Source organism: Micropterus salmoides, unplaced genomic scaffold, assembly GCF_014851395.1.
Source record: "Micropterus salmoides isolate LMB-PRFRI ecotype aquatic unplaced genomic scaffold, ASM1485139v1 Ms_hic_scaffold_10, whole genome shotgun sequence".
NCBI classification, from domain to species: Eukaryota; Metazoa; Chordata; class Actinopteri; order Centrarchiformes; family Centrarchidae; genus Micropterus; species Micropterus salmoides.
Genome location: NW_024040041.1, coordinates 1,899,655 through 1,922,779, shown reverse-complemented (window position 1 = coordinate 1,922,779; position 23,125 = coordinate 1,899,655). Strand labels below are relative to the sequence as shown.

Genomic DNA, 23,125 nt, shown 5'->3' with positions numbered 1-23,125 from the left:
AACGAGAGAGCAGATACATTGGCAAAAGAAGAAGTAGGCTAAAAAGGAGTTGTTGAAATCAACATTAAATGATCAAAATCAGAGGAAAAGTAGGTGAAGAAAACAGTAACACTATTTATCATCGAGAAACAATCTGTGCCTTGAGGCTGAAACGTTTAAACATTCTTATAGGAAATTTAGGCTACACATTAAAGACAAGAAATTACGAGACAGTTAAGGAAAACAGAGCGGGTAGGGAAAGATGTAATATGTATGTAAAGTATAGTAGAATGCGGAGACAGTGTTCGGATTATTTCGTTTTGAAGGCCGACTGGAATGGCTGTAAAATGAATGGACACTAAGGGAGAAACCTGAAGGTGGCAGTAATGCAACATCGTGGATGCTAACTGCCGGAAGAAGAAGAAGAAGAAGACTGACACGGTCTGCTGCAGACCCCAAGGCTCGGTGTGGGGTTGTACGTCAACATATTTCGGATACATTTGCCCCTAATAGTAAAGACACCGAAGTCAAAATTAATAACATGCCTTTACCTGTGCAAGTGTTTAACTTTCAGGTAAGTCTTAACCATTGCCGCTTTGTCATTTCCAACCAGTCAGGATTGTTGGAAACTGAACATGATGTATCTTTAGTAAGTTAACAGTCAGCTAGCATTTAGCCAACGTTAGCTATAGCATCTATGAACATTTACGAATCATGTTGGATTAAAACTTTTACATTTTAAGGATTAAGTTTTAAATTCGGTTGGTATTTTTTTGTTAAAGGCACTAACGTCAGTGCATCACATTGAAGAAAACGATGGAATAACGTTAACGTTAGCTAACATTGAATTACCATAACGTTACATATTTATCGAAATAATTACCGTTAAATTACTGCTTGGTGCGTTGGATTATGCCGAACTGAGGAATGCCCTTCAAACAATTCATATAACTTTTTGACTTCGTGAATGTTTGCCAGTAAGCCAAACCGTTTGGAATTGAGGGTTTGTTATAATGGAGTTTGGAACTGAATGCTAACGTTACCAACTGACTGAAGGCCTCCGTTGGCCAACAACCTTAACAGTGACGATACCAGTATTGTCGTACCGGTACACTGGCAGAACAACTAATTACGCCATTCCAGTAGATCGCTGTTATTGGGGTAACGTTACATACATCTTAAATCTGATTTTTTACCAAAGCAAAACACAAGAGACTGAAAAACAGTGTGTGTTTATCATTGTAGCCTGTAGCTAACAAAGCTAGCATTGCCATGAAAAACTTCCTGTTATCCGCAGTTTCTCACTTTGACAAGCAGCTAACGGTAGCATCGCATGCTGACACACACTAACATATACTATACAAGTTCTGTAAGAATTTTCCTTTCTCAAAGCGTTAATTTAACGTCAACTAACAATGTCTGAACGTCATCACCCGGTATGGTAACGAAACGTTTGTTTTGTCTGTGGCGACGCCAAACTACCTTTAACATTTAGTGACAGTTATGGTAATTTTGCTTTGCTTTTTGTCTACCATAACAGTTACATCCCGTTTAGATTAAGACCTAAGATCTGTTAGTAATTGCTGTCCTCATTTGAAATCAGCTTGTAATGTTATCCATTGTGAATGACAATAAATTGTAACATCGCCAATAAACAATACACTGGCAACTACTATTAGCATTGCAAACCAAACCTTGAAGCTGTTTTTGAATTGCATTTAGGGCTGAACAGTTATTCAGTAACAGTAGAACACTGTAACTTGCATTCTGATTCATTTAGTTTTTTGTTTAAACCCCAGTAAACATACTGTGCCTTGTTCAGTGTCATGCTATTTAAAGGTACAGTGTGTCATCCTGGTCACATAGTCCACTGTGTTCCACCTGCTTCTTTAACATGTTTAACGTGACGATAACCGGTCTCCACACACCCAACCTAGCAGAACATTAAGGTTATTGCACACATTGCAACCTCAATATCACAGGACATCACACACGCATTCAGTCACCACCTCACCCTGCTGCCCTCTGGGTGCAGGCGCAGAGCACCGAGGTGCAGGACGGCTTGCTTTGGGAAAAGCCTGATCCCCCGCAGCCATAGTCACCTTAAATAACAGGCCTAGCTGAACTGGCCTAAGAGAGTACTGTTTGTCATTGTGTTAGGGTTGGGCCGATTGACATCACAATGGTGAGCTGGCATGGTGATTGCCATCTTTGTGATTATGTGACTCTAACGGGGGGGCTGTAGATCCACGACTGTACCTTCAGTTTGATTGACAGGCGCACTTCTTCCTGCTCCTGCTCTCATGTTTACTTCAGGATGAATGTTTTAAACAACATTACTGGCCCATATCTTACAAACTGTACATTTTAACAGTTCATTCTGAGGACAGCTCATGAGTCTGAGACGAAGTAGCTTTTTGAGGTAACAAGCACCAGAAGGTCAGCCTGATGGACAGCACACAGATTGTTGCGGTTGTCAGAGTTCACTGGTTGACAGTCTTAAATCTTTTAAAGTAATCCAGCATCACAGCAGAAAGTACAGTACAGACCCTGGAAACTCACAAACAGCGAGGATCAGTCTCTCTTCCAGTGGTTTGAGCTGCGCATACGTCCAGAAAGTTAAAGTCAATTCAACAGCTTCACAGGAATATCGCCCGCTTGTCGCTATGCCTGTCGCAATGCCCCCGCCTTCCTTCCTACACGCTCGCCTCTCATTGAAAATGAATTCTGAGGTGCGTAAATCGCTTCCTGTGTGAAAAGGCCTTTATTTTGATGTTATTCAGCTTTAATATGGATCATGTGTTGTTTTGTGATTTCTCCTGTGCCTGGTGTGTTTTCTTTCAGGGATCTGTGGAGCCAATGCAGATTGACGCAGATCCCCAGGATGACCAGCAGAACGCTCCGGACACCAACTACATAGTGGAGAACCCGACACTGGTACTGACCTGACAGACTTGAGTGTTTCTCACAGAATTAGATTCTGTTTGTGGTGGTAGCTGACGGGTAGTGGGGTGAGGGTTGTCTGTTCCGTTGTTTCCCAAAGCTCTTCTGAATTCAGAATGACAAAAAAAGTGGCTACATATTAAGTTCAGGGGCAATTGAAAAAGTATCATTGTCCGCCATATAAATGTACTGCTGGAACATTTCTCCAATCAGACAAACAGACAAGTCTCATTATAATGTCAGCCAAACATTTCAGTGGAGCAGTTTTGATGTTGGTTTAATAAGGTCTCCCCCCTGTGTGTAGGACCTGGAGCAGTATGCGACCAGCTACAGTGGGTTAATGCGCATTGAGAGGCTTCAGTTCATCGCTGAGCATTGCCCTCAGCTCCGAGTGGAAGCCCTGAAGATGGCCCTCACCTTCGTCCAGAGGACCTTCAATGTCGACACTTATGAAGAGATCCACCGCAAACTCACAGAGGCCACACGGTATCCTAGTTAATGAAATATCACTACATTGCTGTAGTGTGTGTATACATACTGTACATTCAATAATGTGATGGAAAACGCATTGCTTTTTCACTCTCGTTAATAACCATTAGATCTTTAATCTAATGTCATTTGTGTTTGTTTTTACCTTAAGGGAGGTGCATGGTGTGCCGGACACAGTACCTGAAGGTGGGGTTGTTCCTCCTCCCCTGGACTCAGCCTGGGCCGAGTCCACTAGGAAAAAGGCTCTTCTCAAACTGGAGAAGCTGGATACTGATCTCAAGAACTACAAGGGAAACTCCATAAAAGAGAGCATCAGGTATGATGGGACACAGCATGGCTATCTCAGCGTGTCCACGGGGTCTTAAAAAGTCTTAAAAGGTAATAAATCAATTTTGCAAAAATTAAGGCCATTAAAAAGTCTTAATCGCCATTTAACAAGGTATTTAATTTTGAAGATATTTTTTTCAATGTGAAAATCCTGTCTGTCCAAAAGTTTGCTGAAAGTGTAGGTGAATGTATTTATTTATAATGCATAGCCAAAAATACTCGACCAGCAGAGAGTAGCGACTGTGTGATTTGTTTCTGTAACGTTAGGCGCAGGGATCTACCGTGCACCTATTTCACTCTTAAACGCTCCAAAAAATAGATACGTGCGAACCGGAAAATGATTTAATAGTACAATCGACCGTAATCTCCCACCCCGCCGGACCCTCAATGCTAATCGTCCAAAACATAGTTGGAGTGGTGATCAGGAATAACGGAATTAATGCGGTTGGCCGGTCGCTCTGCGGCCGCTTGAAGAGCGAGATGCGCCGGCAGCAGCTGAATCGGTAAGACAGAAGACAACAGGGAAAATTCAAGGAGCATGTGGGTTTGGCTAACGTTAGCTGGCTATTTAACTGAAGCTCTGCTTTTTATTGAAACAAATTCAACTTTTCATAAAGCCAATGCTCTCGTCAGTGTCACTTTTTGTGAACAGACCAATCGCAGCCTGGATGGAGCGGGATTTAAAAAAAGTTTGATGTGCTGCAACAAACTTTATAAATGTTGAACTCAATGTTGTGCATAAACGGTTATGATTATTAACGAGTTAGTATCCTAAAATCAAGGTTGGAGATGTAGCCTAGAGCATTTTTCTTCAAAGTTAATGAATAAAAAAACAACCCCAAACTGAAACATCTGTAATTTGAATTAATATTACACTAGTGGTAAGTTATATACTGTTCTATGAAATTATATTGAACATAATGAATATATTAATATCAAACTTACAGTTTACTATTAAGTTAACGATGTACTTTTAACTTAATGTTATATTATTATACTAATACAGTCATTTAGACTCATTCCTCCTCCAGGTTGTGCCTGTGCTACATCACCTACACTAGTTACGTTATTCATCACTCAGTTTATTCTCTTCATCTTTGTTCCCTCCTGGCCTATTTGAATTGTGTTGTATTGATCAAGTGGACGGTGAAAGTTATCACACACATCATTGCAGGCAAGCTCACATTATCTAGTTTAAACCAACTAAAACACAAAATGACACTGTGGTTCACATGATTCGCTGTAATATTGCATACATAAACGGCATAGTTTATGTAAGACAGCTGCTTTTCACAGGAAATCTGACCAGTCCTTCACATAGAAAACTGTTGGCCTATACAGGCTGTTATAGGCAATTGAGAAAGTTGGTGAATGCCTGTAGGTGGCATTACAACCTGAAGACATATAGGCAATAAATATGTTATAAATATATTTAAATTGCTTTTAAAAACTCAAAAATGTCCCTTTTAAAGGTGTGTGGCTGATTTAATCAGTTACAGCTCAAAGTGGCGCGGCAGTCTTATGTTGAAAAAGGTCTTAAAAAGGTATTGAATTTTACTTCAGGATTCCTGTATATACCCTGCTATCTGAAAACAAAATTCTTTGGGTTCTCTGTAAGAACACTAATACTAATAAACTCATATAAAAGCAAATTACCATTTTAACACCACACAGGAAATAGCTAGCAGCAAGGAGTACAGTAGAATTGCAGATAAAAAAATCAAATTTGTAGCTACAAAAAAAAACAGTATTCTGGCCTTACAGCCGAGCCATTAAAGACACCAGCAAAGACGGAAAGGTTCATAGTAGTTAGGGGTTTTGCCAGCTTGGTCATTAGAACCTGGCTGATTAGAAGTATTAGTAATTTTTAGAAGTAATCCTTTGTTCCTGTCCCTACATTTCTTCCTTCTGTTCTGTCCTCCCTCCCCAGGAGAGGCCATGATGACTTGGGGGACCATTACCTGGACTGCGGTGACCTCAGTAATGCCCTTAAGTGCTACTCCCGAGCCAGAGACTACTGCACCAGTGCTAAGCATGTTATTAACATGTGTCTGAATGTCATCAAGGTACAGCAGGATGGGACCACGGTGTGCTGCGTTCATGTCATATGGCAGTAACCAGTTTAACACCAGTGGCTGGAGTGAAGAAGACTCGTTATGCTTCAGTGCTTTCATTTCTATATGAATTTATTCAGTGAACACAGATTTTTGTGTGTGCTTATACTTTATATCAGCATGCGTCACGTGTTTCTAACAAATTGTACCATAAACCAAAAAATAAAATTGAAAAACTGTAGTGTTTCCCAAAAATATGCAATTTCATCGAAATATTATTGGAGTGACAATATAGCTGAGTAATTGTTCAGCCCTAGTAGACGCCACTGGCAGGAGTTTCAACAGTTTGAGTTCTGCAAAGAATACAAAGGAGTAAATCTCCTCCTCTGTGCCCACAGGTTAGTGTTTACCTCCAGAACTGGTCCCATGTACTGAGCTATGTCAACAAAGCAGAGTCCACGCCAGAGATAGCAGAGGTGAGCGCCACCCTCTCACACTCTTCCTCCAGTGTCTGGACTGTGTCAGATATGAGGTTTATGAAGCGCCCATTAACATTCCAGCCTTCCTTTGTTTTTCACTGCTCTTTACTGAGATGACAAATGCCTTCAGCTGATTCCGTTTCTCTTTCTTTTTGTTTAGCAAAGAGGAGAGCGAGATAGCCAAAATCAAGCAGTCCTCACCAAATTAAAGTGTGCTGCAGGTAAGACCGTCTAATGCTCTGTGGTGGATTGAAGCTGGGTTTGGGAGATCGCCTGAAAGCAGCTGTCTTCTGGTGTGGAGAAATATGAACTGATTTCTTATACTGCTCTGACATCAGCCAGTGCCTGCTGCCACAATGACCAAACTCTCTCACCTTGTTTATTGGTGTTTCAGGCCTGGCAGAGTTGGCCTCTCGCAAATACAAACCAGCTGCCAAGTGCTTCCTGCAGGCTTCTTTTGACCACTGTGACTGTCCAGAGGTGAGTGATGTCAGCCAGTGGTACCATGGTACTACAATGTGATCCACCAAAGTAACCCTAAAGGATAGAGTTTAAGTCGATCTAAAAACTATACTATAAAAACTATGGCTGCAAAAAGAACTGTTCCTGGGGGACAAAATCCAGTTTTGTGAAAAATGCATTCTAAGTCCAGCAGAAGCTAATGCGGGGTTTCGGTCTCTGATGGCCAAATCAAGATACAAAAATCCCTGCCTATGACTCTGACTGCTGAAGCCTCAAACGATCACAATAATGATGTTATCAATTTATTGTACCACATATGGACATGTCCGCATTCATTTTTGCTGGCCTGTAGTGTTTACATGCATGTTTGTTCACATAATCGTTGTCGTCGTCTGCTCTCACATTCAGTGATGATGCTAGATCTAGAGACTTTTCAGACCCTCTCAATAGTGATGCATGATATGGATTTTTTTCAAGTGGAAAGTAAAATCAATAAGGTCTGAGCTTATAGATACTGCTATGGAGTCTAGCAGGACCTATAATGTAACGTTATGTCTCGAGAGAAAAGTAATTTAAATCATCGGACTGGATTTAACTTGAAAGGCGATGAATTAAAAAAAATAATACTGTGATTTAGTGATGGGCACCTAAACACGGTATTAAACGGGCCCGAAGATTGTAGTGTTTATTATCAGGCTGCAGCCTCTGCTGCTGTCTGTGTCGACTCCTACACACACACTAACTACTCGAGCTGATGACCGTTACGCTCGTTACTGTAAGTACGTGCAATAAAACCTTCGTGAATACATCTGTTCAACAAGCAGAAACACGTAGAAAGCCTTATTTTAATCTGCTCTGTCCACAGTCTCTCATGCTCTGTTTTAGAGAAACACAGCTAACGTTAGCTTTGTAATTAGCCAAATGTTCAAACGGGCTAACTTGAAAGCTGTCTGTGGTCCAACTCAGGGCTCCATGTTAACCTTTTTCCTGAGGAGCACATGTGCTCCTACATGAAAACATTTAGGAGCACACAAAAAAATGTAGGAGCGCAGTGAAGAATGTAACAGAGTTTAACAAACTATTTATTATACACATATTTATACTACGTGTTTGCTCCTTCTCCTTGTGTTCAAATATGGAATGAAACCATTGGAGGACAGGAAGTGAAGTCCCTTGTATCTGTACATCTCGGCATCAGCCTTAATATTTTGTTAAAGCTTTTTAAAATATTGATCAGTTTCATCGCAAAAAACTTTACTGTCATTGGTGCTTGTGTAGTTTTTAAACCAGGGGGGCGGATTCACAATACACCAGCAGTACCCACACAACCCACAGCTAATGTAAACAAGACTACTGAACAGTGTTACTATAACTTCAGTAAATCAGAACAAGGGGAACGTGTTAGGTGCAATTTATACTTCTGCATCGCACTATGCCGTAGCCTGACGTGCACCTCCTACTCTCAGGAGGAGGCTAGAAGGAGCACATACTGCTACATTGGCAGTAGTCTCATGTTTTCAGTCATTAAATACTTGTGCAAGAAAAATACTTGTGCAAGAAAAATGGCTTTATGCAAATGAATAGTCTTAAAGTGACCATATTGTTGGTTGCAATAATTGCTGGGATAATATACAGTCCACCAAAAGTAGTCATGGTGACAGGCCAACTCACACTACCTTAGGTTGGCCTTTTAAAAAGAGTCCTCACAGAATGAGGTCACTCCAATATAGACAGGAGAAACAATTACGGTGACCATCAATCCAAAAGTTCCAAAATACTTTGTGCACTGATTTTAATATGTGAACCTATTTTTAAAGGATTGATAAGAGGTATTTGTTCACAGAACTGAACACAAAGCTCCAGCGTTTAAGATTTTGTGTGCTGTTTAAAAAAAGGAGGAGGATGCCTGAAGCCTGTAATGTACTGCACATGTATGTGTGAGAATTTTCTGGAAAGAATTCAGTGGGAAATACTGTTTAACTAAACTCCACCTTGTGCATTTATGTGAAATCTTACCGCCCTTTGGATTCACAACCTTCCAAATTGTATTGTGTAGCTTTATATAACAATTTTCATGCCAAAATACAATATAAAAGTTTTCCCTCACATTGAAAGCCAGGGTAATATACTGTCAGAAACTGGATTAGTAATGTGTGTTTGTGGGTGTGTCCCCCCTGCAGCTCCTCTCACCCAGTAATGTAGCTGTGTATGGAGGCTTGTGTGCTTTGGCCACATTTGACAGACAGGAGCTCCAGCGTAACGTCATCTCCAGCAGGTAGGAGGTAGTTCTTTAGTAATGCTGACTGAAAAATATCTTTGTACAATTAATGAATGTGAATCTTTTTTTTTTCTGTCCTCAGCTCCTTTAAGTTATTTCTAGAGTTGGAACCTCAAATCCGTGACATCATCTTTAAGTTCTACGAGTCCAAGTATGCGTCTTGTCTCAAGCTACTGGATGAAATGAAGGTTAGAGCAGAAAGTGTTGAGTTAATCTAAGGCTGCACACCGTATAGTCATGTTAGAACAGCTGTCAGCAGCTTATGGCAGTATATTACACGATCATTTTAAGTTTATGTGCTGGGATGAGTGACAGTGGTGTGTTTTCTCCAGGATAACCTTCTGTTGGACATGTACCTGGCCCCGCACGTCAAGACACTGTACAGCCAGATCAGGAACAGAGCCCTCATCCAGGTGAGTCATGCACCTATTTTCAATGTATGCATAAAAAACATCAGGGGGGGGGGGGGGAAACGCAAAGTATTATAATATTAATAAAACAGCCTTTTTCCCCCTATATACATAGAACTGACGTGACTGCACTGGTTTAATGGCACCCACCTGTAGAATCAGCTCCACCGTTAGATATGTGACATAACCATGGTGGATCTTTTGATGACTTTATGGAAATTCTTTTAAAAATGTGTTTCATTTGGATAGAAACCTGGATACTGCATACACCATTTCTAACTCTGAAATAGACAGTGATCACTTTAGAATATGATAAAGTCAATCACATCCACACTTCTTTAAATCAGTATTCTTACATTTAATATTGTAAATTTGTTCCCTCTATTCAATTTTCATAAGTCAGAGTGAAATTAGTCTTTAAAAAGTAGGTTTTGATGAATACGGAGCTACTGTCTGATACGGATGAAACAATTACCGGTTTAATGATAAACCGCGCTGCAGAGATCAGTCACTCTGAAGTCCGGTCGTATTTTAGTTTTTATGAGAGCGCTGAGGGAAAGTTGACTGCAGAAAATAACCTTATAGTGAACGCAGGGTGAGCTAACTTTTAGCTTTGGTTTGTCTCTCTGACTTGCTAACAGCTTGTAAACTGAAGCTCTCAGTGTTGCTGCTCTTGTAAAAACGCTACACGTTGTTGTTCTGCTGCTGTGTGCGTCGTGTGTCTGCAGATTCTATTCGTCCACTGCACATGAGAACACGTTATGCTGTTCAGTCAACCAACCAGCAGATCTTGTTCATTTTAAATCCAGCAGTTATCAAATTAGTTGTAAAAGTGTCAGAACAGGAGAAACGCTGCAGACTCCTCTGTAACTGCAATCTACAACTGACAGAAATACAATCACTGTCTTCTAAAGACTTATTGTTTTCATGCAAGTGTGCACGGGGTCATTGCATTACCTATAAAATATAAATAAGCGTGACAATTTTGGTCACTATAATCGTGATATAAAATTTTCATATTGTTTCATCCCTTCTGTCTGATAGCATGACAGACATGTGACAGGTGTGTGTGTGTGTGTGTGTGTGTGTGTGTGTGTGTGTTCAGTATTTCAGCCCCTACGTGTCAGCAGACATGACTAAAATGGCTCAGGCCTTCAACACCACAGTAGCAGCTCTGGAAGATGAGCTCACCCAGCTCATACTGGAGGGGCTCATCAACGCAAGGATCGACTCCCACAGCAAGGTGAAACACATGCAAGAACATTCTGAAATAAAGTGCTTTCTCATTGGACTCCTTCTAAACCAGTACTCCTACATGTTGATAGATTCTGTATGCGAGGGACGTGGACCAGAGGAGCACCACGTTTGAGAAGTCGCTCCATATGGGCAAGGAGTTCCAGAGACGAGCTAAAGCCATGATCCTGCGAGCTGCTGTGCTCCGCAACCAGATCCACGTTAAGGTAGAACACAATACAGCACCTCCTGTGTGAAGGAGAGGCTGCCAGTCTTCTCCACCTGGTGTCACTGGTGAATAGTGATTATAGCAAAAAACAAAGACTCAAAATTTGACAACTATATTGATGGTTTAAAATCATAGCGTAGCAGCTTTGAAACTGACAGACATGTAACAGTGCCTCACTCGTGTTGTGCCCACTCCTCAGTCTCCACCCAGAGAAGGCAGCCAGGGTGAACTCACACCAGCCAACAGCCAAACCAGGATGAGCACCAACATGTGACTGCTGACAACAGCCACAGACTAGAGGGGAAGGATCACCCAATCATTGATCAACTCCAACCCCCAACCACGCCACCTTCCGTTTCTCTGAGGCAACATAAAATATTAAGACTTTATTTCTCTGAAATGCTCTGTTATCCCCGCCAGATGATATGGGGTCCTTTTTGTTAGTCAGATCTGGAGATTTGGACAACAAGAAAATGTGTGTTGGTGAAAGCTCAGCATTTGAGCTGTACGTTAACTGGTCGGAGATGCACTTTGCGCTGCTTACATATTGTGGAGTCCTCATTAACAAAAACAATGTTTTAAAATAAAAACACCTAACAAAACACACTCAGGTGGTTGGTTTCATGTATTAGCTGTTTCTGTAGCATAGTCATCAGTAGCTGGAACACTTACGACAATTAAGGGATAGGATGGCACTCCTGTGCGCCCGTGTGGTTGCGTAAACTGAAAGGGGCTGTTATAGCCAAGACAGTAGAGAAGTGAACTGGCAGAAGAGCAAACTGTAGTGGTAGACCAACAGGAAGAAAATGTGTTCTCATGACCATGTCTGTTTCTTTCAGCTGCAGCGGCTGTGTCGTGTTTCCACATTAAAAGCCACAGGCACTGAGTGGTCATTCAGCTCACTTTAAGAGCTTGTCGTCACTTCAGTAATCATATTCATTCATTTAACGCACTAAAAAAAAACATTTACTGAAAACTCACATTAGCTGCGCTCGGATAGCAGAAGGTAGGCGCTACATGACCAGTCTTTATAAAGTTGTAACAAACTACTTCATATCAAATGTAACTTGAGCACCAAAATATCTGCTAATAATATTCAGCCTCACATAAAAAAAAAATGAAACCATTTCTTTTAACGGCTGCGGGAAACATCCTGCTCTGCAGTCCAGTGGTATTTCTGAATGCCGCCCTCAGCAGCTACGGATACGGATGCTGAACGGAAAAACCTGAAAGCTGAAACTAGTTTCCAACAAAGAAGGTGTAGGATGGAGCTACAACCACTGATTGTGTATGTGTACTTAAGGTAAAAGATCAAAGTACAGTTCATCACTGCCCCCTGTATGTAAGGCATTCAGAATAACTGAAATCAATAAATGTGCACAAACTGATCAAACAAAACAAGACATCATTATGGAATATTTTAATTGGAACCTTTTTCCAGTGTATCCACTCTAAACACACTGAGCCAGGCAGTGCAGTAACAAATTCACACTTAAAGGCAAGCTCGAGGTGGAGTTTTCTTAATAGGCCTATGGGTATTGTAGTACTTTTTAAATGTATTTATTTTTTTTATTTTTTTTCAGAAAGTCATTAGGCTCCCATCAATAAAAGATTAACGTTAAATGGTTGGTTGGGAGTCTGTGTGACTGAGGATAGTACAGCCTGCTCCAGCTGAATGTGGCAGCAAAAAGGGCAGTGACTGGGTGGAATGGGGGTGAAGTGCTTTGAGGAGAAGCAGCTGACATCAGTAGGCGTGGTCGGCGACAAACAGAGACTCCTGAGCTGCTGCGCTCCTGTCTCCAGAGGACACATACTTCCCCAGAGCTGCCTGGCTGTTATTCTGTGGAGAAACACAAAGATCTTTACATTACATTTATTCATTTAGCTGACGCTTTTATCCAAAGCGACTTACAATTGCTACGTATGTCAGAGGTCGCACGCCTCTGGAGCAACTAGGGGTATCAGTGCCTTATCACCACCCACAAAGCAAAAAAGGGTTTGTATTTTTGATTATTTGTAAAACATCGCCATTTTTATGACCCGATTAGGTTACAACTGATCTTCCTTTTCAACAAGTTCAAGGTAAAGTCTGTTTGTGTTAATGATATGTTATATCACTGATGGAGCAGTTGTAATAACACAAATATACACACAAACACACATGCTCGTATACATGCATACAATACATACACCATATTATGCAACTTAAAGTAAGAATATGAATAAAAACTCAAAATAATTAAACCCACAGTAAAATAGATAAGAAATTAATACTTACAATTTTACAAGGAAAAATAAATGGGGGTGGGTGAAAGGTTATGAGCAAAATTGTAACTATAAATATGTACTTATGTACAGACTCTCACAGGATGAAGTCAGACAAAAACCCTCTTTCATTCACAACAACACTAAGTGATACTTTAGTGCATCCACTCATGTAAAAGTGCAATTTTCTGGTAATAATCTGGTACTAATTGATATTTTATGTTATTAAACTCTATTTATCTGTCAGCTAGATAGACAGCTTTTATTGAAATGTGCCTTCACAGAGTGTGCAGTATGTGTGCCTCCAGAACAAACACACATTTACACACAACTACATACAGACATTTGTACAGGTGAGAAAACAGGAAGCACTAGAGTTGTATGGACTGAACTGTGCTTTTGTAAAGCAGTACTAGAAGGTGGGGAGCAGTTTGTGGATGTCAGTGGTGTGTGGGTCTAAACTGACTAGGGCTGTACATGACAATTATTTTTCAAGTCGATTAATCTAACGATAAATTTTGTGTCTTCTAAAGAAAAAAAGTTGCCTATTACTCGATTAACATACCAGTTTATCCTAAATAAATATCCAAAATATGTCTACTCAATAAATCAATATTTTATTCAATCATCCTGATGAAGCACATCAGAAAACAAGTCCCTCACGTCTTACTAATAGCTTATTACTATCTGTAAAGCATTAACACATTATTTATTCACTTTTAGTTACCACTTATAAACAGCACACAAAGAAAGCTGCATATTAGAAAGTGGTATAAAATTACAAGTAAATGCATAATAAATTAGTACTTTTATTTTAGTTAGAAGGTAAGGATGTGAATAGTTCTTCTACCACAAGAGATCAGACACAAAGTGAGATTTTCCCCAGCTGGAATAGAGCTGTGAATCTTTCCCCTTCCCCCGTCAGGACTCTGCCTGTCTCCCCTCCTCTCTGCTTACCAGGGCTCTCTTGACGTACGCCTCCTGGCAGGCCTTGCCGTTCTCCTTCTTGCCTCCCCAGGCCTTCAGTGCTGATGCCTGCAGGGCCCGGCCGTAGGAGAAGGTGAGGGCCCAGGGACGGTGCAGGGGACACTGGTTGATGGCATTCAGGTTGATGGAGGCCTCCTCCTCACTCTGACCACCCGACAGGAAGGTCACACCTGGAGAAGGAGAATGCTCAGGAGGAAGGCCAGGGGGAAATGGGGTACACTTGTTATGCAAATACCTATATGTCCACCTCACCTGGCACAGCAGGGGGAACAGTGCGGCGCAGGGCGGTGACAGTTGCCATGGCAATCTCCTGAGAGCTGTACTTTTTAGGGCAGGAGTGTCCGGCGGTCACCATGTTGGGTTTGAGCAGCGTGCCCTCCAGATAGATGTGGTGATCAGACAGAGCCTTGTAGACAGCTGCCAACACCTGAGAGAGCGGACACACAAATGAACAAATCAGATTCTCTCTGAATGTGTTTAATAGCAATTTATCAAACAACTGTTGAAGAAGCAGAAAGTAAACTTAATTAGGACGTCTTTGACTTCCAGCAACTCCCTTCTTCTACTTGTTTTGACTGGACCTGAACACTCTGCTGTGAAGCTAGCACTACTGGGAGAGAGGACTTCCTGTGATTTCCCACAACATAAAAGCCATTTTATTTCTGGTGAAAACGCAGCGTCACAAGAGAAAACATGATCAATCATCTGATTGATAAATCCGTCATTGTCAGAGAAAAGCTCTGTGAACTTATCCACCAAGTTAACACAGAGGCTGCAAACAATCTCCTGACACCCCTAATAGCATTCTTGGTGATATGACTCACTGTCCACTGGCAGCACCACTGAGAGACTTCCATCCAAAGCGACTTACATATGCTATTTATATCAGGGGTCGCACGCCTCAGTTTCTTGCTCAGGGACACGTGGTGGATGGGTCACAGTGGGGAGTTGAACCTGGGTCTCCCACACCCCCATCCCCATTATCAAGTACTATATTGGAAACCTTGCGTAAAATGCCACCTGTTGAAGCCATAGTAGTTGATTGGTATCATTACTTTTATTGTTGTTATAGATCAGCAGTGATATATTTTCTTTTCTTCTTATTGATTGAAATAACTGTTACTGTTATAAATAGGAAATGGTATCAAATCCGTCCTTATCCTAATTAGGTCATCCTCTCTAGTGGTATTTTCAGAGGCTGACAGCTTTGCAGGTGTTTTTGTAGCTGTATGAGGGAGGAGGAGTGAAATAGTGTAGTGACCACTGTGAGTTGTGGAAAACAAACTGAAGTTAAAGTTTCAGTAAGTAAAGAACAGAGAATAATTTTGTTAACCTTCGGTCAATAAATCTTGAACTGAATTGAAAGATCTCTGTGAGTGCTTTTTCCTTTAGTGGTGAGTCACAAACCTCCAAAAAGACAACAAAAAGAAATAGAAAACAAGTAAGGAGTCGACTTAAGCAAGTCAAGAGTCTAAAGAAGCAAACAGAGGGAAAGAAAGGCTGCACCTCCAGCCAACCACACTGACTACATCTGATATAAGCAGCCGGAGGCTCCATGAGGAAAATCGGCCACAAAAGTGTTTAATTGATATGATGGGATCGGTGACGAGTGATGTAAATTGCAAATAAAACTGTACAGAGAAATGTTAAATGATAGCAGAAGATGAAACAACTGGAAAGACAAGCTTGTGGTGATAAACTTGCAACAGTGATGAACATTCCTGAGCCGCAGCTGAAGGTGAGCGGCTGTTAAAATCACGCTTGGACTTGCACGTGCAGGCACATAAGGATAAAAGAGGCGTGCTCTTCTCTTCTTTTGGTGTGTTGCTTGTGTGTTTGGCTGCAAGCAAAACCATACAAATAGTCCTTTTTTCCCTGATCTGCTGACAAAAAGTATTGAATGCAGTTCACTGGTTTGACTAGACGTTTCGATAGTACTCGATACTGGGCTATTTTGGTGGATACCTTAAAGGTATCAAGTAGCAACACCCATCCCTAATAGAAAAAGAACTAACTCTCTCAAACACACCGGGAAAGACTCACTTTCACAACAAACCTGCTGGACTCTGTCCTCACAGATTCCCAACAAAGCACCCTCCTTAAAGGCTTTGCTTTTCCTGTCAGTGTGGACACAAAAAGGACACTGGTGATGGGCTCAGTTTACACAGATGGGGTTCTGATCCTACAGTTCACATATACACCATCTGCTGCAGAAAAAGGGCTTTACTTCCTGTTTGGCAGCAACACCAGTGGCCTGTACTACAAAGTGAGGTAACTGGCTTATCCAGGTAACTCCAGGAGTAACTTTGTGACGTCTGGTGTAACTTCCAGATTAACCCGTACTATGAGAGGTAGATAGGTGTTACCCAAGGTCTGTTGCCACGGCAATTTACGCTGCATCTCTGAACTGCTCTGAGCAGGTTATCTTCATGGTTAACTTGAGGTTACGCTGTATACGCGGACTACACACCACATCTGCACTCATCCTGACTTGTTCCACTGCGGTTGCAGCTGAAATTACATCATTCTGAACACAACAGCGTTACGTTCATACAGCGAGCCATGCCGCCTTTGTGATTTTTAGGAGGAGATCTTAATTAATAATACTGTGGAGGTGGTGACAAAGTAGATGATTGAGTCAAAAAACATGCAGATTCTTTAAAATCTGAACTACAAGAGTGCAGAATGAGACTGATATCAGACTGACGGGAGAAACCCTGTGCTTTCTCACAAATGGTTTTGTCTTGTAACATGGAAACACACCTGAAACAGCTTTATTTAGTTAAAACTAAACTGAACTTGTTGTGTTCTTAGGCTGCTGTGAAACTCACTATTCACTCCAGCTGTTTGTTTAAATGCCTTTTGGATGCCTTTGTTGACGTCCACACCAAAAGAAGTAGGAAACAACTCAATTCAAGGTGAAAATATGCAGCACAGATGTTACCGGGCTGCACACACTGCTTTTTGCTGAGAACATAACAAACTCAGGGGGATCCACAATTACAGGCTAGTATTTATGTAAATGGTTCGTCTCAGTCAATTCATTCATCTGTTCCACATTCATTCACCCTCCCACCTCCTCTCCTACTTGGTGTGTTCCCACCATCACTCACCTTCTCAGTCACATACTGGCAGCGCTGCAGGTCGTGGTCACCGTCTGGGAGAATTTCAGGCTCTACGATGGGCACAATGCCATGCTGGGGGGGGACAGCAGGTGATGGCATTAAGTAGCGGATGGGTAAGAACATAGCAACCAGCATTATGACAACAGATAAAAGCACTTCCTCTCTGGGGTTTGTGAGTTGTGCAACTGTTGCACAGTTAGAACAGTGTACTGAGTGGTGCAGTGGCTGTTGGTGTTACATCACTGCATTGTGAAGACAGGCTTCTTTAACTGAGCTGCAGAGCCTGGAATGTCGTGTTTGAGAGTGTGTCTAACCATCTGGCAGATGCTGGCGTAGCGGGCCAGCACATTGGCGTTTTCCTTGATTGCCAGCTCAGACGGGGTGGTGGGGGTGATCTTTAACACACATCGCCACTTGGCAAAGTCAGCACCGTCCTTCTTGTATTGAGCACAGCGCTCATACAGCCCGTCCAGACCTGCCAGAAACACAGCACAGACGGTGGCTTTGAGTGATGAAAGGAGGCGGGGACTGTGTTAATGAGGCCAGAGGCAAGAAAAGGAGGCTCATACACTGGTTCATGTATTTTCTATGTATCTGCGTGCAGTTTAGCTCACTCACTACACATTTTCTTATAAGAGTAGAGAAATACACCTGTGTGAGTGTTATCAGTTTGTAATTTCAAATTAAAAATGTTAAAAGCACTTCCAATATCCTACTGATCATAAATATCCAGGTATGTGTTAATAGGAAGTGAATTGGATGTTTTATATGCAATTTCATTGTTAGCTGTCAAATTACAAATGTAATCATACTATGGCCACTGCAAATTCTCAATTCTGATTGGCTGGTAGGTGTGGATGAACTATTAGTAACTGAAACTGTAGGACAGGACAAACACTAGCTCTGCAGTGAGAACCATCCACCCATCAGCTACACCCACTCAATCCTGCAGCTGGGAATCAGTGGCTTGAGTTTATTTCTACTAAACTGCACATCCTAGGATTGACGCTGTCTTAGCAAGCCCTGTCATTGTGCTTCTTAGTTTGAACAATGGAGACGCTGCCATTTTACTACTTGACCTACAATAATTACTTATCAATGAAAACATTTACTGCAGTTGATTAAACATGGTGGAACAGAAAAGATGAGAGAGTGAGTAAATGCAGAAACTTTAAGAATTTGGTTCACAGATATTTTTTTGTCTATGTTCTAATTTGATTTATATTTGTATTACCACTACTACTACCCCCAACTGGTCAAGCATACTTTTGCAAAATGCTGAACTATTCCTTTGTTCTTTTTATTTGTACAAAGTAGGTATTAAGATGTACGTATATGCTATAAGCTTCAGAGTGTGTCCTCAGGTTTTTTGGAAATGTGTTAATTTTGGAAGCTTTTCTGTAACCTGGTGTTGGTCAGTGTTAATCTACAGCTGATGACAGTAAACCCATCAGTGATCAGTGTCCTTGTCAGTATTTGCTTAGGCCACAAATGTCCAGAACACGTCTTTCCCAAATCTTTGTTTCCTGTCCTCAGTATAGTAAAGAGCACCTCTGTACCTTGAGTGGTGGTCTCTCCGTCGGTGCCGGCGAGGGGAACCACACCCTTGTCCACCTTGATGCCCACCACCATGCCCTTCTCTTTGACCAGCTGGGGGAAGGGCTTGCCGTCGTCCGTCTTTTGGTAGAGTGTCTCGTGGAAGAAGATGACGCCACCGATGCAGGGGTTGACCCGTTCGTCGGCAGTGAAGAGAAGCTGGCGGTAAAGCCTCCTGTTCTCCTCCGTGTTCTCTGCGTTGATGCTCTGGAAGCGCTTGGCCATGCTGCCTGGAGGTGCCAGCAGAAGGGGAGGCAACAGATGGAGTTAGAGACAAGGCAGATGTTTAATGGAGATCCTGAAACTTACAGGTCAGGGGGAGTCTAACAAAATCATGCCACTCCTTGGGGATCCAGAGGCCAGGCTTGGGACTAATGTTTTAAACAGTAATAACCTGTAAAACCTGAATATATAAAAATAAAAACAGTCAGTATCTGGTAGATCCATTCAAGGAAAACCCACAGATTAGAGGAAAGCTTTTGCCAGAGAAGTTGGGACTGTAACGGCAGCATCTTATTTGATTGTGTGATTGCCATGTGTTCCTTAACTCTGGCTGTAGTCATTTGTGTTATGTAGCTGGAATGTCAATCAAACATGACACAGCTAGGTCTCAGATGTCCTGAATAAATGTTGTGATGATCATGATGAATGATGAATGATCACTTAGATGTTTTCACTGTTTCTGCAGGTTGTCAAACCTTACCTCTGAATCTTTAAACTCTCATTCTTCACAAGTTTTTCAATTGCTGCTATTTTTTTCTGTGGCGTTTCTGTTATTTTGTCCACAGTCTATATACTGCATGTGCCAAAGAATGTTTGTTGTACCAACACTGTAGCACATGACAGAGGAGGTCCCCTGGTAGTAGAAGGAGGTACAGGCAGATACCAATATCTCAGGATTTCAAAAAATCCAATAACAATATCTTCTGCTAATACTGATTTATAAACACATTATCAAACATGTTTGGTAAGTATCCTTAAATATGGTTATTAAAGAGCTGTGAGTGTGATGTGTAGTGAGAGGGGAGTTTTACTGTGCTTTTTGTCAGAACTGTTTCTAAATGACCTCAAACATATTTTGGGCATTTCTGTACGACATTTTTTTTTATGTCGATGTTCATTTCTTCATCATGCAATACATCTGTGATGAATTCAAGTCTGATGTATCAGTCAGGCTCTAGTATATATGTGCATGTTAGTGGGTACAAAAATGGAAAAGTGAATAAACTGTAGGTGCTTTAATTTTTTTAGCAGACTGTAATGTGAGTTAGTTATTTGATAATAATAATGTCTTCAATAGCAAGGTTAGGAAACTGTAATTGTCTTTAATGTGATTACTGTGTCACTGAACTGGATTGGCCATTGTGGTCAACAGGATAAGCGTGACCCTGTTACATGCCCTTCATTCCTGCCTCCTCAACCAGTCTGTGTCTGCGGGCCTACCTGTAGACTCATCAGCCGCCAGGATGCCTTTTCCAGCAGCTACGATCCTCTGAGCGATGCCACTGAGCTCCTTCTTCTGCTCAGTACTCAGGAAGGGATACGCATGAGTCATGATGACTGGAGACAAGAAAAGAAAGAGAGACCAATATTGACTGTTTTCTTACTAATTCAGTAAACTGTTGTACGTCCCAAACTTTTCTCTCCAATGTCTAAAAGCTATTTACTAACAGTGTTCTCCACTCCATCAGGAGGATGAATAATGAAGGAAAAAGTTGAACTGATCGGTTCATTCATTACTTTCTGTCATTCTTATCCCCTCACCCTATAACACATACACATTTAAATAAAATAATCCTAATAAAATACAATAAGGAAGTTATTCTTAAAAACTAGGCAGGAAAATTGTTCATTTTACTGAACTGAATACAATTTTGTACCATTGCATATTAAAATGCAATGGTGGAATGTAATTACATTTTCTCCAATAATGCACAATGTTGCAGTACTTGTACCTTAGTTACTACATTTCAGAGAGATATGATCTGCCAGCTAAAGCTAGGCTACTTTCAGATTAAGATGTAAGATGAAAAACAAATCATTTGTAAAAAGGGTAGAGTGGCCATCCACTTATCAGAAGGTTGATGGTTCCCAGGCTCCCCAGTATGCATGTCGAAGTGTCCTTGAGCAAGACACTGAATGGCTCCTGATGCCTGTTCAGTCAGTGTGTGAATGTTAATGAATGAGTTTATTTCTTGTGGGTAGAAGGGAGCATGCAACGTCCTTGGCTAGAACTGAACTGGTTGTGTGGTAGGCTATAACCCTGACCTTCAGGACGCCCTTCAGGACGCCCCATAGTAAGATTTTATATTTAATAAAATCACAATTTGTTAACCTTATAAAATACAGCATGTTATTAAAGCTTACACCAGAGGACCCAAACGTTTTAGCTTGTGAGCAGCATGTGGTTGTGGCCCCCGGTCTGGTTTCAGGTGTCCATCAGGTGTTCACAACTCCACCACAGAGACAAACTACTCTGAACTTTCATTTCACTTATTGTTCTAGCATGAAAGTGGCTAAACCAACCAATACTTCACACAACAAAAGAAAAAGTTTAGAGAAAGGTCCCAGAAGGAAGAACATGTTTATGCGATTTAAAGAACAGCGACCAATTGCACCGCTGGCAGAAACTGCGTCACTGGTCCGGCCTCGGAGGAGGAACTACCAAACTCTGATAGACAGTCTGACATTCACTCCACAGCATTCCTGAACTTTTAGGAGTTGTTACAAATGTTACGACGATGTTTTCCTTCCTATACTAGGCTATGTCCGTATTAAAGCTGTATTAACACAGTGGCAGCTGCTTATGACACTTCCGCGTCCTTGTCAGTGCCGATGGCTTTGACTCACAGGGAGTTCCCCAGTACAAATCGCCTCCAGACAAAGTTCAGGAAGAACCACTTCATTTTCATTAAACGACTTTATTGTGGCAAGAAAATATTGTATGGCTTTAGGAAAACGTTATCATTTCGAATACTAAGACAACAAGGTCTATTTTAACAAGTGTTTGGGGGAAAAAACGCCTAATAAACACGTGACAAGCTCGACTAACAAACTGTATGGAGTGAATATGAATAAAATGTCATTTTCACAACTAATATAAGAAAACTCACCAGGTAGTAGCGACGTGCGGACAGAAGGCAGCAGACAGATGTAGGAAGCTCTTGTCCTGAGAGGGGAGAGATGGAGAAGGAGGCACAGCAGAGGGACGGGGCCTGTGCGAGGTTCTGTCCAATCACAGCTCAGCAGTACTGACGCAACGCTTCATCCAGTAGGAGGATGGTGTTCCGGCTCTAGCGGATTGAACTGATGCTGAAAATTGGGCGTTTTAAAACCTCATCGTTGTCTTCCAGGCTAGGTCCGCTGCACGTTGATTAACGTTAGTTGATCAAAATCCTGCCATACAGCTGTATAGAAGTCTTCTAGTTGCGTCACAAATATTCTAGGAGCTCATTTTAAATTTTATAATTTGGATCTTCTGGGCCAGTAACCCACAATGATGACTGAATGGTAAGCGGTAAACCCATGTCATCCCATAAAACATAACAAAACAATGGGGAACATTACAGATACTGTAAAATAAACTATTAATTCAAATATTAAACACTCTGAAGGCATGCAGACGTGTAGAAATGAGTCAGATGTTCTCAGCTGTTGTTGCCCTTTGAGAGGAGGGTTTCCATCATGGCTGGAGAGGTGTTACATCACCTCAATGGTCTCATTAAGCTCAGAGGGCTGAGAAAAGCAGAAGGCTGTCGTAACACTTACAAACAAGACTAACAAGATTACACTTTTTGGTTTAAGCACTGCTTGTGCGTTCAGTTCTGTTACGCTGAAAGTGCTTGTTGCCTGTAAGACAGAGCTAAGGGTCTAAGTAAGAAAAACAATCTTGGTGTACGTGAGAATCCTCACATGCACAGTGTGTGGGTGATACATGACAAGAGCATCATCCCGCTAAGGAAACCCCACTGCTGCAGGAAGTAGTACAATGTCAGTATTCAGTGATGCATTTCCACCATATACATTTACGTTGACATTTATAGGAAATCTGATATGTTTACCTCAGAGTCATGATTACAAAATGTATGAACCACGAAAATATAACACTCAAAGCATCAAAGCATCTCTCCAACTCTACCATAGATGGCGTCTGTCCTTGAAACATGAATAATGACTTCATTCACTGGCTCATTTTTGCCATATTGCTAATGCATGTGTTCAGCTGCCTCATCTGATAAAATCACTTCAGGTTCATCATATGATAAAGAA

The 23,125-nt window shown here is 41.4% G+C and overlaps 2 protein-coding genes across 2 annotated transcripts; one reads left to right on the top strand and one right to left on the bottom strand.

Moving 5' to 3' along the window:
• Positions 1–398: 398 nt before the first annotated feature.
• Positions 399–11,489, top strand: gps1 (G protein pathway suppressor 1). The gene is made up of 14 exons (XM_038739191.1): positions 399–553; positions 2,824–2,916; positions 3,227–3,408; positions 3,563–3,727; positions 5,669–5,804; positions 6,191–6,268; positions 6,432–6,492; positions 6,666–6,751; positions 8,914–9,008; positions 9,094–9,199; positions 9,344–9,424; positions 10,527–10,664; positions 10,747–10,881; positions 11,083–11,489. Exons 1-14 carry the CDS (start codon positions 521–523, stop codon positions 11,155–11,157), a joined length of 1,464 nt encoding a protein of 487 aa, XP_038595119.1. The 5' UTR covers positions 399–520; the 3' UTR covers positions 11,158–11,489.
• A 799-nt stretch (positions 11,490–12,288) lies between these two features.
• LOC119918448 (fructose-bisphosphate aldolase A-like) lies at positions 12,289–22,122 on the bottom strand. The gene is made up of 8 exons (XM_038739203.1): positions 21,970–22,122; positions 20,300–20,416; positions 18,820–19,086; positions 17,575–17,735; positions 17,249–17,332; positions 14,388–14,562; positions 14,106–14,305; positions 12,289–12,723 (listed from the first exon to the last, which is right to left on the bottom strand). Exons 2-8 carry the CDS (start codon positions 20,409–20,411, stop codon positions 12,628–12,630), a joined length of 1,095 nt encoding a protein of 364 aa, XP_038595131.1. The 5' UTR covers positions 20,412–20,416; positions 21,970–22,122; the 3' UTR covers positions 12,289–12,627.
• Between the last annotated feature and the right edge of the window lie 1,003 nt (positions 22,123–23,125).